Source organism: Phoenix dactylifera, chromosome 12 (genome assembly GCF_051530095.1).
Source record: "Phoenix dactylifera cultivar Ajwa chromosome 12, Ajwa_hap1_PhDact_Kaust_v1.1, whole genome shotgun sequence".
Classification (NCBI taxonomy): Eukaryota; Viridiplantae; Streptophyta; class Magnoliopsida; order Arecales; family Arecaceae; genus Phoenix; species Phoenix dactylifera.
The window spans coordinates 26849031-26866784 of record NC_143201.1 but is presented as its reverse complement, the minus strand read 5'-3'; the positions used below and the strand labels follow the sequence as shown (position 1 = coordinate 26866784).

Below are 17754 nucleotides of genomic sequence, written 5' to 3'. Positions count from 1 at the left end.
TGTCAAGCTTTTTCTACTATACAAGTTTTAGTTTTCCTTTTATTTCTTTCCCTGAGGTCACCTCTCGGTACATAATTTGGGAAAATTAACTGTTGATTGATTTGGAATTGATGCAGCATTACTGTTTCAATTGTTGGACATATTGAGGGAATTAATTGTTATAGTTACTACTAACCTTTAATTTTGAAATATCAACTGATAATTTTTTACATATATTTCCTTCTAAATATGAGAAATTATATTGATAACGTCGCAAATCTATATGGGGATTGATAATCTTATCAAAATACCTATTTTTTATTGGACAAAAAATACCTACTCCCTGAGGGTATTTTTTGTCTTTTCTATTTTGGCAGCAAATACTCTCTCTCCCGTGGCGATAAAAATTCTGTGAGAAAGAGAATATTAATTGCATGTTGGGAGGGTTAGACAAAAAATACCCTTAAAAATTATACGAAGTAAGGGTATTTTTTGTCCAATAAAAAATAAATAAATTGATAACCTACCATAACAGAGAGGTTATATATTTTAGTTATTTTGCACATCTGTCCGTTAAGAATATTTTAGTTATTTTAATTTTAAATTGATCATTTTTTAATGATGCTAGATAGTGTGGTTGCATGTAAAAAAAAAAAAAAAAGTACATATACAAAAACAAATATTTTATGAGGATATGCATGTCAATTTCAATTTGGAGAGCGTTTTTACATAAATTTGAATGCTTTGGAGGGTTTTCGTGCAAGAACCGCAAAAAATTGATCCATCCCTCTTTCTAGTCGAATTTCCAGCATCTTCCTCCTACTCGGGAAAGCTGACAATGACGCCGAGAAGCTCTTCAAGTTCTCCCTCGAACATAAATAAGTCGTGGAAACAGATGCTTTGGACTCACCTATATTTTTTTTGATCGGAAATGGAGGAAGCAGAGCACTTCCCCTAGATTCATTGATGAGAAATTATATACAAGGATACAAAGTTAAAGAATATACAACAGATTGTGAACTTGCCACACAGCATGCCAAATTTCCACCAATTTGATATCCTCTGCCATACTGGAATAAAATGAGAGAGTTCGTGGCTTCTGAATCTGCAGCAGAGGACTAAGAATTCCGAGAAGCTTTTCATGGGACTCTTTGGCTTTTCCGTTGCAGAGACTCCCCAAAGCACAAAGAAATTCAGAGCCTTGTGAAGTGTCGAACAGATTGAGTCAATCTTCTAAAGAAAAAATCCGTGCATTATGCTTTAAGATCTCGAATTCCTCCTGTTCTCCAAGATACACTCCCTAACTATATCATTTGTAACTACTATGATCCTGTATGACATAAAACTTAACAGAACAACATCAAAGTTATGCGATCCATTCGCACATCTCTTTCTTTCATTGTTGGGTCGCAGCAGAAGTGCAAGCAATGCTGCGTACCGGCAAGGGTCGAAAATCTGATAGAAATATTTCCGTCCCGTGGCATGGATTTCAGCTCTTACAAGACCAGATGCAAAGAATGCGAAATATCAACCGGCACAGAAAGTTGCATTTCAGTTTCACTAAAAGACTGCTGATTGTATGGTACTTTCTAAAACAGCCACCCTCCTTGCCGGCTCTCAGGCTTAACTTTTGAGCATCACAGTCATCAAAAGGTCCGGTCCCATGCTTCAATTACCTCACAAAAATATCATCAGTGTTAAAATATCCGTAGAAGAATAGAAAAATAATAGAAAAAGAGAAAGATAAATATAATTTTATTTCTCAATTTTATTATATTCGGTATATTTTTAGGGGTTACATATACTTGTATATAGACTCCATACAAAAAAATGTATAGGCTAATATAGGATCACATTAATAATGGAAGATATTACTGACTGATACAAGTTATATTGTAATCCCTAAAATCACTCTAACAAGATCATGCTAATAAAGAAAAATAATATAGGTTGACACAAAATCATGCTAATAAAAAAATATATTATAGGCGATGCAGTTATTACGTAATTCCTAAAATTATGCTAACAATTAGTTTATGAGCCATCACTAATCCATAATAAAGGAAACTCAAATTCCTCATCAAGCAGCACAGACTTCATTCTTCTTGGATAATCAACCATAAAAGATCCCATCAGCCTAGTCTAGCCTGTACATTGGACAAAAGAATGATCCTTTGCTATCAATTATGCAGGTATACTAATCAGCCAATGGCTTGATCGCATGCTTCTTTTCCATGAAATCCAAGTGTTTGGTACCTTCATCAACCATTCCTAATGGCTGCATGCTGTAAGAACAGCAACGAAGGTCACGCTATTCGGTTTCTCTTCATCACTTGGAATGCATTTAAAGAGTTCGACAGCTTTCTTGCGAGAAACATTCTAAGCATACCATGAATCATTCATTCCACGAAAACAAAAAAATGTTATTCGTCGGCATGCGATCAAAAAATTGGCATGCATCATCGCCAGCTCCACATTTGGCATCCATATCCATTAAAGCACTTCCCATACAAATATTATTTTTCGTATTTATCTTTCACCAACAGGGCGTGGATTTGTCTTCCACGAGGCAATGAAGATAATCTAGCTAGGACATGAAGTCATCACACTCGCATTGGAAAATTTGGTGGGCTCCATGCCGTTTTCTTGCTTCTGCTTAAAGAAAGTAAAAGCTTCCATGTTAGTGGGGAGCAAAGCCAGATCATTGAATTAAATGTGGTCTCAAATCTGCTGTTAGTATAATTTTAGAAATCACGTAACAATTTGCATCGCTCATAATATTTTTCTTTATTAGCATGATTCTATATCAACCTATATTATTTTTTTTAATTAGTATGATCTTATTAGAATGATTTTAAAAGTCACACAAGAAAGTAATATTTTTTATTATTAGTGATCCTATATCAGGCTACATTATTTTTTTCATATGGAGTCTATATACGAGTATATATAATCTCTGAAACATACTGAATATGATGGAATAGAGAAATAAAATTATTTTTTTCTCTTTTTTTTTTTTTCTCTTTCCCTGTAAATGCCTATTTTATAGGACCACACTTTGAGTACATGTCCCCTAGCCCACCAGATGAAGCAACAATCTTGGCATGAAGCATATATGGACCTGCATTCCAAAGTCCAGAAGCCCTGTTCCTGAACATATTATGAGACTGCATGTTTCCAAACCATCCGATTGCTTTTTGGTAGCTTTCCTCGTGGCAATACCCAGAGATTATACCATTCTACGAAGTCATATTTGGTTGCTATCTTATCAAACATCTCACGAGCAGCTACGATGTCAACCTACTTGGCACAAGCAGCATAACAGGCTGATTTAAGAGATCTCATCAGGTTCGAAACCAGATTGCCGCATTAGTACAAGGGGTTAAACTTAGTTTAAGGGGTCCAGCTGCTCTAGAATTAGATTATGTTTTACTTTCTCGAAGGACTCCTAGCAAGATCTAGAAAGGATGAGGTCTTTGAATTTAACTAGCCATTAAATAGATGAGATTACAAGTAAATTTTAGTTTCCCATGAAGACTCAGTAATACAAGTTCCAAGTCTATGCAATTTGGTTGGAATACACAGAGGCTTACATGAGTAAGTGCCTGATGGTATTGAGATTCCCTCGCTTCCATACTGCAACTCAGTTCTGTGAATATGGAGATACTTGTATGGCACCAACATTTTCTTGGATATAACAGCAACTCAGTGCCTGAACTCGTTTAGAGTTCAGTTGAAAAACATCCTGTTCGGCTTCCATCTTCAGATGTGATTTCTACCATTACGGGGTTCCTAAAGAGTTTTGCCCATGGCTGTAGCTGATATGATAATGGATGAAAAGTAATCTGAATTGTCTGAATTGTGAAAGTGAATATTTCTAAATAGAACATGGTTTCTCTGAGCGCAAAATGTTCGGGACTCTTTTACATTTCTAATTTATGAAATCTTCAGACTTCGATGTAAAAGCTTGTTCTTGATTACTTGCAAGGAAAAAAAAATCCTTTTGAAGCTTATTTGCGGAACTTGTGTTGAATTTGTGCCAATTAAAATATTGCTCCATAGGAAAAATGCATGGTATTTGGACTTCACGCCGCTAATATATCTTGCAGGCAGGATAAGAAATGATTGGTGACTAGGCTCATCATGCTCTAACACAACTGGTTTGTGGGAGAAACATGGAACATTCTTGTACCATGTTATGGACGCAAAGAAATTTCTGTGGAGAGGTTACTGCAGAACAAAACCAGAGTACGAAATTAACAATATTAACATTATTAGCACAATTATAGGAGTATACTCCCAGCTAAAATAATTCGGACAATATAGAATGTTGGCCATTATTTTTTAATTGTTAAAGCTTAGGTACCATAAGGACCATTTTTTTGATTTTTGATAGGGACCATATTTGAAGGAGTAGTATTTCTTCCTAAAGGCTAAATTGCTGTGTTTGTTGCAACCTTTTAGCCCCTTCAGCCCTTCGTGATATGCATTTCAATCACATTGATCAATCCAAAAGCTATAGAAGTATGGGGACCATGCGGGCGTGTATTTAGTCCCATATCGGTTATTCACTTAGGTACTTCCACATGATCAAAAAATCCAAATAATACCATATGGTTAGCCTTTTTGGTGAGGTCCTGAATTATTACAAATAGTAGTAGAGCAGACCTGGCCTATGATCTATGTGGACAAAGGAAACATTGTAGCACTGTTACAAGAAGAGTTGTTAGAAAACTAATTACTGATTACCGTTATTACTATTGACATATCCAGTGTCAGATATTTGCCTATTTTCATTGCACTTTCATGTTTATTATACTGGCATGACGAATTCTTTTTCATTCCTTCATTTGATCTTGTGCATGGACCGTAGAATTTAATAAAGATGCACCATAATGTAGCAATGACATACTGAATGGCATTAGGTTCCATAAATCTATGTAATAATTCTGAAGAACAATGTTCACTTGGTAAAACAGATCACTGTAACATGCTAAAAATCCTAACAATATCCAGGTTCATTTCTCTCCATTTCCTATACCAAACAAGATAGAACACTTACCGAAATATGATGAAGCAAGACTAGATCACCCAAAATCTGTCATCTTTGCCCCACACTTCCGCCGCTGATGCCTGTCCCAACCTTGGCGGTCTCGAAATCGTTCTGTTCCTGGTCCGTGTCATAGGTTGCATGAACACCGAAGAGCACATAATAAATTAGCATCACCAAGGTGCATATTCCGAATCTCACAAAGGCCTGGTAACCGAGTGATCCCATCAGAAAAAGATTCGTTGCAATGGAGAGCGACGGCAGCCATGGAACAAGAGGAACCCCCCAGACCTTCGGCGCCCGCTGCTGGGGAACAAACACTGTCAGTCCCAACGTGCTCAGAAACCAGAGCGGCACCGTCAGTGCAAACCCAATCCATCCATCCGAAGCTGAATTCCAGCAAGCTGATATGCCAATGGAGGATCCAACGATCAATACTAGGAAGGCCACCAACTTAAACTGATTGCTCCTCTGAGTGATATCCCTGGAATAGTATCTTCTGACCAGCAGCGCGACGGCCACGAGCATGAAGATGAAGAGGGTGCTAATGGAGGAGACGCTAGCTAGAACATCCAGACTCGAGAAGAAGGCGATGCAGGCACTGGAGATGCTCACCAAGAGCGTGGCATAAATTGGTGTCCCGGTCTTTGGATGAACGAGTGCGAAGTAGGGGGGGATCATGTGCGCCCGGGCAATTTGCGTGGTGTACCGGCCCTGGCCCAACGCTCCGACCAGCAGCCCCGTGGTCATCCCCTTCAGCGCACCGAGCGCCACCAAGTACTTGGCCCACTTCATCCCGACGCTCGCGAACGCCACCGAGTAGGCGGCGTTGGGATCCAATTGGTCGTAGCGCTGCATCATGACGAGCACAAGCGCCATGACGCAGTACACTACGGTGATGGCCGACATGGAGCCGACGAGGCCGAGAGGAATGTCCCTGGCCGGATTCTTGGTCTCCTCGGCCAAGGTGGCAATCATGTCAAAGCCCGTGTAGGCCCAGTAGACGACGGCGGCGGCCTGGAACACCCCGCGGGCGCCGTAGGGGAAGAAAGGGGTCAAATTGGAGACGGCGGCGTGGGCGAAGCCGGCGGCGATGATGAATGCTATGACGGCGACGCTGAGGAGGGAGGTGAGCCAATTGAGTGTCGAAGTGTGGCGAGTGCCGAAGATGGTGATGGTCGAACACGTGAGGAGGACGACGACAGCGATGGGGTCGAGGAGGTTGAAGCCGTCGGCGAGGGCGGGGGCGTGGATGCGGAGGGAGTCGGGATCGCGGTCGAGGAGGGTAGCAAAGTAGGAGGTCCAGGAGCGGCCGAGGCCGGCGGCGCCGACAAGGGCCTCGAGGAGGATGTTGCCGGCGGCGAGGAAGGCGACGAAGTCGCCGAGCTCCACGCGTAGGTAGGAGAAGGAGCCGCCAGCGGAGGGGATCTCGACGGCGAACTCGGCGTAGCAGAAGACGGAGAGGAGGGCGGAGAGGCCGGCGGCGGCGTAGGCGAGGGGGATGGCGGGGCCGGAGTTGAAGCGGGCCTCCTGGCCGGTGAGGACAAAGATGCCTGTGCCGACGACGGAGCCAAAGCCCAGCCAGACGAGGTCCCACCAGTTGAGGCAGCGGCGGAGGCCGTGCTCGCTCTGGCGGGGGAGGGCGCGGAGCTCCGCGGCGGAGTCGGAGCGGTGGAGGAGGCGGTCGCGGAGGCGGGGGCCGGTGGCGGAGAGGGCCGAGCGGTACGCCGACCAGCTCCGGAACGACGGCTCAGGGAAGAAGTCCGCCTTGCTCCACCGCCAGTAGCTCCGGCGGCCGTCGCCATCGCCGCCTCCTCCATCGGTCGCAGCAGCCATATATCCTCTCGTTGTTTATATTTATTTTTGTTTTTATTTTGATTTTCTAGGAGCACTCCTTGGCTGGTTTGTGGGTTAAATAAATTTCGATGAAACCATGTTTTTCGTGGTTTTTTTTTTAATGGGAAAGGTCGAAACAGTGAGAACGCTACTTTTTGAACTTGGATACCATTTTTAGAAATTTTGGAAATATTTTTTTCCTTGGAGATCAGGATGGAGGATTTTCAGGGAAAGCAAATTTAGAATCCTGAGAAACACCAGGCAGGAATGAGCTGTGCTTTTTACCCAAAAAAAAAAAAAAAAGAGCTGTACTTTTTACCCAAAAAAGATGCGCTGTACTTGGACGTTTACTTTTTTGTTGACTGTACGTGGACTGCATGGTGGGCCAGGTTCCAAAATTACGATACACTAAGCTGAATGGTCCAGCATCGGGCAGGAGAGGGTATAAGGTAAACCCAATCCACCAGCTCAGTGGTGGACCTCCAATCACGTTCCATCAAATAAAATAGTACAAAAAACGAATGGAAAGGCACCAAAGCCCTTCGCCCGGCCACCTTCGTGGAGCGGGTTTTTTTTTTTTTTATATATGTTTAATGTAAAAATGGTGTTTTATTGCTCTTAAATAAGTACAGCCAGCTACACCAGCAAAAAGAAAATAAAACAGAGCATCAGAAACATCAGTATCTCTAGTCTAGAGCTGATCAAAACCCAGGTCGGGTCGGGCTCTACAGCAGAAATTAGGCCCGATGGCTATGCCCAGGCCCGGCCCGGCCCAACTATAGGGCTTAAATTTTTGTCCGGGTCCGATCCGATTTTATAATTCTGGTTTTAGGCCCGTCTAGCCCGGCCTGACCCAATAGGCCCGACCCGACAGGCTCGATTTTTTCTTTGTTTGGAATCTGAAATGGGCCAGAATGGCTCGACCAGGCCCGATCCGATTTTTTTGGTCGGGCCACTTTTCTTGCCCAGACCCGACCCATGGGCCTTTTTTAATGCCCAAGCCCGAAAAATTTCGGGCCGGGCTGGGCGGGCCAGAAGGCCCGTGATCAGCTCTGCTCTAGTTCAAATAATCTCTCCAGAATGCCGAACAACAAAAGAGACAACCCAATCGGCCGCTCTGTTTGCCTCCTAATATATATATGCTACAGAAAAGGAATCTATCTCTCTAACCAATCTGCGGATCTCCCGAATCAATAGATGTCCATCCCCAAATCTATCCACTCCTCATATCCAGTCAATCACCGTAGAGAAGTCGCCCTCCAGATAAACCCCATCTGCATCAAATACCCTCCTCGCATAGGAGACGCCCTCCCAGACTACCTGCAACTCCGCCTTAATAGTGGTCGAACTAGAGGTGCATCGGCCTTCTGCTACAATCAGCCTGCCCCGGTGATTTCTGATCAAAAAGCCTGCTCCTTCGTGGAGCCCTTTCACTACCATCCTTCACAACAAAAGCCGGGAAAATCCAGATTCCCCCATTTCCAGACCGGATCGTCATCCCAAACTCCCCTCTTCCCGTTATCTCGATCAGTCTCCACCACCGTCATCGCTTCGTCAGCGTCTTTCATGTTTTCGGCAGCGGGGTTGGCTTTGTGGGGGTGATCTGGTTCTTAGGATGCTTCTTGCGGACGGGGTTGTTCTAGAAAATTTTTTTGGTACATATCATCAGTTCCAACCGAGGTCAAGATGTCCAATCTCTTCCAGAGTTCATGTTGGGTTCTCGGGTTCGAATTAGGTCGGTCTTGTTTCGGGTCAAGCCAGGTCTCAATCCAACCCATCAACAGGCCTATGCAGACTAAAACCAACGGACCAGCTCAATCTGATAAATTCTACAAGTTATATAAATACCCAGAATAGGTGGAGTTTAGGAGAGAGAGCTGGGTAAACTTTCCTGGGTATCGAAATCAGAATTGTTCTTTATCATTAGCTCTTAGCTGGAACCGGTAATCATGCGTTGAGGCCTTCTGCCTTCATCTGGCCTTGGTTGATATTTAGGATTATTCCACGTGAATCATAGTTGAGTACTTGAATTATACATGCATTTTTTTCATTATGCTTATAATGTAGGACATATGCTTGCGACTAATTGCTGTAATAGTGATAATGACGGCAGCCACGGCATTGAGGCACCAACAATTGTATCCCCAGTATGCCCACTATCCACACGGGATAAAAAGCAATTGTCAACGGTAAAAAACTCGACAGCTTCTCATGAACCATCTTCTTGCAAGCAGTGCAGCGACCGTCGTCATAAAGATGAAGAGCGTGCGCGCAGATATACTAAACTTGCCATGACACCAATGCATAGAAAGCAATGAAAACAGAGGTAGGCTCTGATACCATAATGTTGGAAATTATGCTTAGCAGAATAATAAAGAAATATAAATATTTTTGCTAACCTCTTAGGTGATGGATCCACAAGCTTATTTATACTGCTAGGTTAGGCACTCGAATTCTTATCTTTAAAGTTTATCTCTAATTAGTTCCCATTCATCACGGAAACCATCTGATAAGATAAACTCTGAATAACCTCTAATCAGATTGGATTAAGTCGTCATTTAAACGAGCTTGTGTTTATCTTGATATGGATAAACTTGATCAAGTGGGCCACATTCAGTCTTCTAGAATCAGGAGACGTGCTAACAATCCAAGCTCGAGAAAAGGGCAATGCAGGGAAAGCAATGAAAACAGTGGCATGGATTAGTTTTCCCTCGAGAACACCGAGCGGCGCTCACGTCCACCCACACCACTCTTAAATGCCGGGGGTGCGCTGCATTTAGATCGATATCAGTATATTTCTGCATCATGCCCAGCGGGAGGGCCATTAGGCAGCATATCGCTGCAATGATTGGCATAAACCCTAGAAGGGCTGGTGGTATGTCCCTCGAAGGATTCTTCATTTCTCCAGTTATGGTGGTGTTGTTATCAAATGATTCAAATCCACCATAGGCAAAGTACACGATTGCAGCTTCTTGGAAGACAGCTTGGACGCCGCGAGGGAGAAAAGGAGTTTGATTGCTAGTGTTGGCATGGGCAAAGCCACCAACTATGAAGGATGCTGTGACTCTTTGCTCCTTTATCATCTTTTATTTTAATAAATCATGGTCATCTTTTACATATTTCATCAAAAAAAGAAAGAAAATAATATATAATTACCTAGACATTGTGAATACAACTATTAATAAAATAATTTTATTCTATTCAATCAATACATATTATATTGGTATTTTCAGTGATAAATAATAAATAGTATCATTTAAGCTATGAAAATATAATTGATAGTAATATAATATTTTTTTATGTACATGCTCCATAAGGGGGATGGCATATATATCCTAGTTATATTTATATTTTTAATAAGAATTAATAATTTTATTTAGCTAAGAAAATATTTAATAATATTACTACATTATTTTTAGCAAATAAAAGTCTTACATATTTATACTTTAATAAATATGTGATAAAAAAAATTATTGCCTAATTATGGTTCCGATAATTCAAGGTCTTGCCAGGATGCCTAACATTTGGCAAAAAGGAGAATATTAATTCATAAAGATGGTAATCTTGTTGTATGCTTTTGGAATAACTATGTTTTCTAACTATATTTCCAACCCTATAACCAAAAACTCAATGGTTCATTTGGTTAGGCTTTGTAAGTTTATGAGATGATTTGACAATTTCTAGAAATTTTTTATCTAGAAATGATTGCGGAAGAAAATAAATTTTATCATACTTCGTTGGTGGATAAGTTAATCTAAAAAAGGCAGCGAAAAAAAGATTACTATATTTAGTTTGAGGCAATTATATATAGAAATATGGTCGAATTTTCAAGAATACCTTTGAATAAAAAATTCAAATAGTGATTCTTTTTTATTCAGTCTATTTGTTGGTCATTTATGGCTCACTTATACGAAGACTATTGGTATGGGCCTTTCCGAATACTAAAATATATTTATATAAATTAATAAATATTATTTGATTTAATTATATATAATAAAAATATTTTTCTTATTATAAATAGATTTTAGTATTTTCAATTTCTTGTTAGGTAAATATTAGGGCTGCAAATGGGTCGGGTTCAAATTTTAGGAACCGCGGGGCCAGGTTGGGTCCTAAATTTGGACCCGTTCTATTTTTCGAATCGGGCCGGGTCCACCCAATCTTGACCCGGACCCGACCCGATCCGACCTTTTTTTTTTGTTAACCTAGTTTGTACATTTTTCTTGAGATCTAATCAGGGTCAAAATTTGTGGGCATGGATCCGACCCGAATAACCCAACAGATCAAAATTTGTAGGCCTGGACCCGATCTGATCCGACAATCGAGTCTGGGTCCAAAATTAGGATCCGAACAAGAAACCGGGTCGGATCGAGGTCACTCAGGACCCAATCTGACCTGCCCATTTGCAGCCCTAGTAAATATATTTAAACACAACCACATTGATTAATTTGGAAAAAAAATTAAATTATTAGATGAAAAATTAGAATTTTGGATGTAATATAACCATATTTTGAGCTACCATGCATTAAAAAGGGGCATTTGTGGTTTTTAATAAAAAAATAGTAACATTTCTCTCAAGTAATGACGAGTTCACATTATGTGCACTCGGAAATAGGGGTGCAAATGGGTCGGATCGGATCCTAGGTGACCCCGACCCGATCCGATCCAGTTTTTTGTTTGGGTCCTAATTTTGGACCCAGATCCGACCCGGTTGAAGATCGGGTCGGGTCGGGTCGGATCCGAATTGGGTCCGAGTTGGATCCAGATCCGAGACGGATCGGGTTCGGGTCCGAATCGAATTTTTTTTTTTAATTTTTGGGAATGAATTTGGGCGAATCTAATTTGGTCATATCATAATTATGAGGTGCTGGGTGACTCATGACTTGAGAGACTTGCAATTGACCTCCGGTAAGAACAGATGACCCCAACTTACCCACTAAGTCGGTCTACAAGCCAAATTTCATATCACACTATTTTTTGTCCATGTGACTGATTGGACGGAACTTGATGTCTCCCAGCTCCCCTCTCACGAGGACAAAAAAAATCCCTGACCTTCTTCCAAAATCCAATTCCATTGCAGAAAACTGGCACATGACCCATATTCAGTTCGGTGTTCCCTCACTTCCTCCCTGTAAAAGTTAAAAAAAAAACAAAAACCAAAAAACCGAAAAAAAAAAAAAAAGCCAGCTACCGAGACACCAGATGCATCAACAGTGTAATAGACCGAGAGAGGATCCTGACGGACCAATAGTGCCACGACCCACCCATACCAAAAAAAAAAACTCTCTTTTGCTTTTTTTTCCCTCTCTCTTTCTCTCTTCGGGTCCATTTGGATCGGATCGGATCCGTTCGATAAATCCAGATCCGATTCAGAAAATGATTCAGGTCTAATTTTAGAATCCGATCCGGATCCGCGGGTCCTAAAATTCGGAGTCGGATCAGATCTACGCGGATCGGGCCGGGTCGGATCTCGGGTCAACCCGACCGATTTGACTGCATGGGATCGAAAGACTTTCGGTTTCGTGAACGTGTCCATAACTTTATCATGATCTGATTTGGATGAATACACGGGAAGCCCAGAGACCTCATTTGGCAGACTTACTCAGAAACATGGTATGGATAAAAAATACCATCCTAATAGTACTATTTATTTTATTTTTTTCTCAGTAAAATAGAAATGAGATTCAATATTTATTTTACCATCCTTCTTAATGAGTTGCCATACCTCGACTCATGTGCACTACATGGCCTGCATGGTGTGCATCAGTACGACCTTTGGACTCCGAAGGCCATGGAAAGCTCTCCATTAGAGGGGACCAAGAATTTCTTGATGGCCACGGAATTAGCTTTTTCAGTCTTGTCACGAAAGAAGGAGGAAAAATGCTTGGATGAGCAGCCCGTTGAAGCACAAAGCTATGTAATCATATACTAAATAATTTTTCCATTATTTCATGTGTTAAAAGTGCTATTTCGAATAAAGCAAGATGATCATGATGATGATTCTTGTCCGAGCGACGACAACTTCAATAGATTAGGATGTTGCCAGCCTTGTGGCTTGATAATTAAGATATCTGATTTTTTTTATTTTTTTAATCAAATTACAGTTAAATCATAGTATTAATTACGCTTGAAGGATAAATATTTATCCCAAAATTGTACTATTTATATGAAAAGTGGCTTGAAACCGGTTGCCATGTTAAGATATCCTGCATGCAGAAAAGCCTCAGATATTCCAAATCATTGTGATTTATGTTGAGACGTTGAAAAAGTCTATAACTCGTATTCCAATTCAGTGCTGACTGACAGCCCAAGTTTGGAGAATAGCCCCACTTCATGGTTCTTTTAGTTTTTCAATTATTTCTCTTGATGAGTTCCTTCAAATTATTAAAGAGAAATCTTCTAGCAAAGATAAAAGATTTGAAACAGTTTTGATGTGTTATATTATCTTTCGGTAGATGGCTGGGGAGAACAATCGTTATCTTTCAAGGTATTATGTTGAGTTTTAGGTTGATTTTTCTAAAAGCTTTTACCCAAAGCTTGGAAGTTTGCCCATATGTCAGATTCAAAAAGACCTTTGATAAAAAAAAAAAAATCTTTCCACATAGTTTTTGCATTCCCGCATCCATCTTATTTTTCTTGGGGGCCACCATCCTCTTACTTTCTCAAGCTTAATTTTGATGGCAATGTATAAGAAAGAAATCCTATTAGCTATTCAATGTGTCAAAATTTTTGATCCAACTAAGCTAATGGAGGAATTATGAGCTGGTGTTTATTTGACAGAGGTTGAGAGCTTCTTGCTTTTTTTTTTTTTAAGAGGCGATTCTTCAGTAGTTGTTAGATAGCTTTTTGATCCATCTTAGTGCTATGATTCATCTACTTCCAGATAATTGTTGGTGAATGATGCTTTAAAAAAAAATAATAATTCCATGGTGCGTTGCTTTTGAACGTAGAATTCGTGCAAATCCAACTTCGGATCGCGTAAAGATCGCTTCGATAACTGTGCAGACAGACCACTTCTGCAGATCGTGTCTGCAGCCAGACATGTTTTTATTCTTCCATTACTCGATCTCCCTCTCCCTTTTTTTTTTTTTGTATTCATAAATTTGTCCCGTTTCGGAGCCTCTGTTCTCGAACTTTTGTTCTAACGAAAACTGTTCGACCTTCCACGGAATTTAAGCCAAAAGGATGTCTGAAGTAACCGTCAAGGATGCAACGGGAATTGGCGGATACCTTGCTTCAGTACTCTCAGCAGAAGGTACATGGATATATACCTTGCCGCTTCACCAAACCCGAAGACAAGGAAAAGAAAATAAAAGCAAAAGACTAATCAGCAAGAAACGCCATTATTCTCCATGGCAAACTCCAATCACCCCCATAATAAATTGGCCGCCCATCTGAGACACCTGCCCACCCCACAACTCAATGGAAGCCATGCACTGCCTCCGCATGCCGCACGGCCCAGCAGGGGGGCCAGACTGCCCACTCTCCTCCTCTTCGCGGAGGAATCCCCTCCGCCGCCGCCACCTCGCCTTCCCCAAGGGAGGCGCCCGGGTGGCGGCGGCTCGCCGGTGGACGGTGCGTGCCCAAGCGCCGCCACCGTCGCAGCCGGAGGGGGAGGATGCCAATCCCAAAGGGCGCCAGGGGGGACGGCATAGGACGCGCGGGGCGGCGGTGGGCGCGGCCGTGGTCCTGGCCTGCGCCCTGGGCGCCGCCTGTTTGAACCGCAGGGGAGGTGCCTATTGCTGCACCCAAGGTTCAGCTGAGGCCCCGCCAACCCAAACCGCCGCTGGGGGTTACACGAGCTTGACTGTGCCGCAAAGGAGCGTGAGCGTGCTGTCGGGCATATTTAAGCAAAGAGCTGCGGCACCCATGGAGCGATCCATGCTGCTTCAGCATGCCATTGACGAAATCAAGAACGAGGCACGCGTTCTTGGTCTGCAACCTGAGAGAGTACGCTTTGTAGTTCTCATGGCGGAGCACCTTTACGATGAGCTGCTCAGGGAGGTTAGCACCCTTTCTACCCTTTGCTGCTAGGAGTGATGGTCGTCTCGTTTTTTTTTTTTTTTTTTTCTCCGGTAAGATGGCCATCTCATAATATGAAGAATCAAATTAGAAGCTGGAGCCCTGACTCTTTTTATTATCTTAAGATATATCAATTAATATGTTAGAGTTTTATAATATTAACTTTTAATAATTGGAGAGGGGTAAGGGGGTTGTCTTGAGGGTTGTTTTCAACCGTAACAAAACTTGTAATTGGATCTATGGCTAATTTTGCCTACAATTTCAATTACAAAATTTGGACCTTTTTGTATTTTAAATACATATAACCCACATTTATAAATTTTTGAGATTATGAGAGGCGATTCATCTTCTACCTTATACGCATCCCATCCCTCAAGGATTGACCCCATTTAGAGTCAAACAGCTATCTCTTTGCCTAAGTGACAAGGGATGATACTATCCAAGCTTGCGCCTTGTTGGTTATGGTTACCATTGCTAGGATCCAAATACTTGTTGTGGATTCATGCAATTATTATTGTCTTTTAGATTCATTTTTCATAATTTTGAGCATGAACCTAGGAATCCACCGACCATGGTTTGGATTGGCAAATAGGGATTCAAATGCATGGGCATCATCTAAAGATATGCAATTTGTGAGTTGGCCTAGGTAGCCGGAAAGAAATTTCCAACCTGAATTTTAACAATACATGGCATCTACTGTATATGTGTGAAGAGCCATACCTCTAGATTCAACCGGCCGAACCTATTGGATCTCTAATTATTATGTCATTTCTTACCAATCTTCCATCAGGAAGAACTAGAGCATCAACGTTGATTTCATGCTACGAGGGAAGATGTCCTTGTTTAACACATTTGGGTCATTTTGGCAGACCTTGCTTCTAATGATTAGCCCTTAAATATTCCATTGCCATAACCCAAGCCTTCCTCCATGTGGCATGCATGATTTCTCTATTATCTTTCTAGGATTTTTTCTGAACATTAGAGATGGTAAAACTTCCTCTCCAATGCATTAACAGACAAGGAGATTAGCCATTTTTTGCCATAATAAAATGTTCATCATCCTAGATGACTCAGACCACATTCCATTGGCAGAAAGTGGAAAGAGATGCTTCAAACTTTTAAGTTTCTGTATCATTTCATTGGTCAAAAATCAAAATATTAGGGCCCCTTTAATATTCTCTTTGTTTTCTTCCTTTATTTGCAAAGATGAAGGAAGAAAATATAAACTAGAGTAAGCAACAAATATGATGAAGCCCTCTTACTTGTTTCTTTGAATTGTTTGCAGAATCTTTAGAACTTTTGTTGGGAAAGATTTATTGCTTTTAAAAGAAATGTAAATAGGGGCAAAGAATAGCAAAACTTATGTATGATATTTTCAACATCAATCTCCATTGGTATTTCGCTGTTGGTAAAGAAAGAAAAATGCATACCAAACTGGCCCTTATTAGTTATCATCCCTCTACATAATTGACTCCAACAATGCATGCGTTAGAAATTGCAGATGGGAAAACAAACTCAATTGTTCTGTCTTTGTTTGCAGGACTACAGTCGTTTGGCAGCGCTTCGCGCAGAATATGCAACAACGGATGCATTATTTGCGGAATGGTTTAGCCTATCAGATCCCGTAAGGAAATATGACCTAGGATTGTTATTAATCGAGATATTCATCAAAAAGGTGATTATACTTACACATCATTAATTTTCCTCTGGCCATATGATCTTCTTTTACTTTTAGTTCTAATGATAAAGTAACTTCTCAGGAAAAAAAAGGGGAACTAATACTTACCGACGGTTGCCAAAATATAAGGCTTGTTGAAAATACACGTAACTAATCATCAGTTTTCTTTGGAAGGATTTCTTCGAAAGGATTGACGTCGACTATTTTTTTTTAAGAAAATAAAGAATTTGCTCCAGACCTTTAAATCTAATTATAGTTTTCAAACATTTCAGAACTATAGAACTTCAGTATTTAAGGTTTTATTTTCATGTGGAAATTCTTTTGATGTAGTCTGTTGTAGTCAGAGGAACACTGCATGCCCTACGTGCTTGGTTTATTACATGCAATATTTTTCATCTCCATTATCTCTTTGCAGAGAGACTATGAAAAGGCTCTGGCCATCTGCAATCGTATAAGTGAACCTAAGTTGGCGTCAGAATCGGATCCAAGGCCCTACCATTACCTGGTGAGTTTGATAGCCTCTAAAATAGATGTCAACATTCTTTCTCACAAAACAAATAGATGTTATACATTGGAAGGAGACCCTCTCGTGGACCTTCTATGGCCAAAGACCTATGGCTACATTGGGCGTTGGCTGCAGAGGAGCTATACTCATGGATCCTCTCGCAATATCGTAGTGCAAAATCCAGTCTAAAGGGACAAGGCACATTTCCACTAGAGAAGCTAGAAAAGTAAAAGATGCGAAAAATCTCCGGACCGATGCTTTACTTTGGATTAGCGCAATTTTGAGTCAATACACCTTGTGAAACATTTTTGTTTGTGTTCTTGGATGCCTGCCAGGCTATTATTAAGATGATGCTGGCTGTGGAGAGCATGTTGGAACCAACGACAAAACCTGAGGAACGTACGAAAAAACTTGGCGAGTTGGAACTTACGACAAAAGAGGCCATGGCCGAGTGGGAAAAATGGAACAAAAAGTATCAAGATTTTGGACAAGAACCGCACGTAAGTACCTGACGATAAGAAAAGCTAGAATGTGTTACAGTTTGCTATTTCTAATTTAAATTCCAAGGCGAGACTTGCATAAGCTTTTTTTTCATGTAATATTTTTAAAACTATTGTAATATTTATCTGGATATGCAAGGCTTCATGTGCCTCTAAAGCCTAAAAGCTCAGTTATTCCCTACAA

The 17754-nt window shown here is 41.1% G+C and overlaps 1 protein-coding gene and 1 pseudogene across 2 annotated transcripts; one reads left to right on the top strand and one right to left on the bottom strand.

Moving 5' to 3' along the window:
- Positions 1–4877: 4877 nt before the first annotated feature.
- LOC103701403 (cationic amino acid transporter 5 pseudogene) lies at positions 4878–7073 on the bottom strand (annotated as a pseudogene). The gene has a single exon (XR_015972456.2). The product of XR_015972456.2 is annotated as a cationic amino acid transporter 5 pseudogene (transcript).
- Positions 7074–14280: 7207 nt separating this feature from the next.
- Positions 14281–17754, top strand: LOC103701487 (uncharacterized). The gene is made up of 4 exons (XM_008783589.5): positions 14281–14869; positions 16428–16562; positions 16981–17070; positions 17406–17754. Exons 1-4 carry the CDS (start codon positions 14288–14290, stop codon positions 17580–17582), a joined length of 984 nt encoding a protein of 327 aa, XP_008781811.2. The 5' UTR covers positions 14281–14287; the 3' UTR covers positions 17583–17754.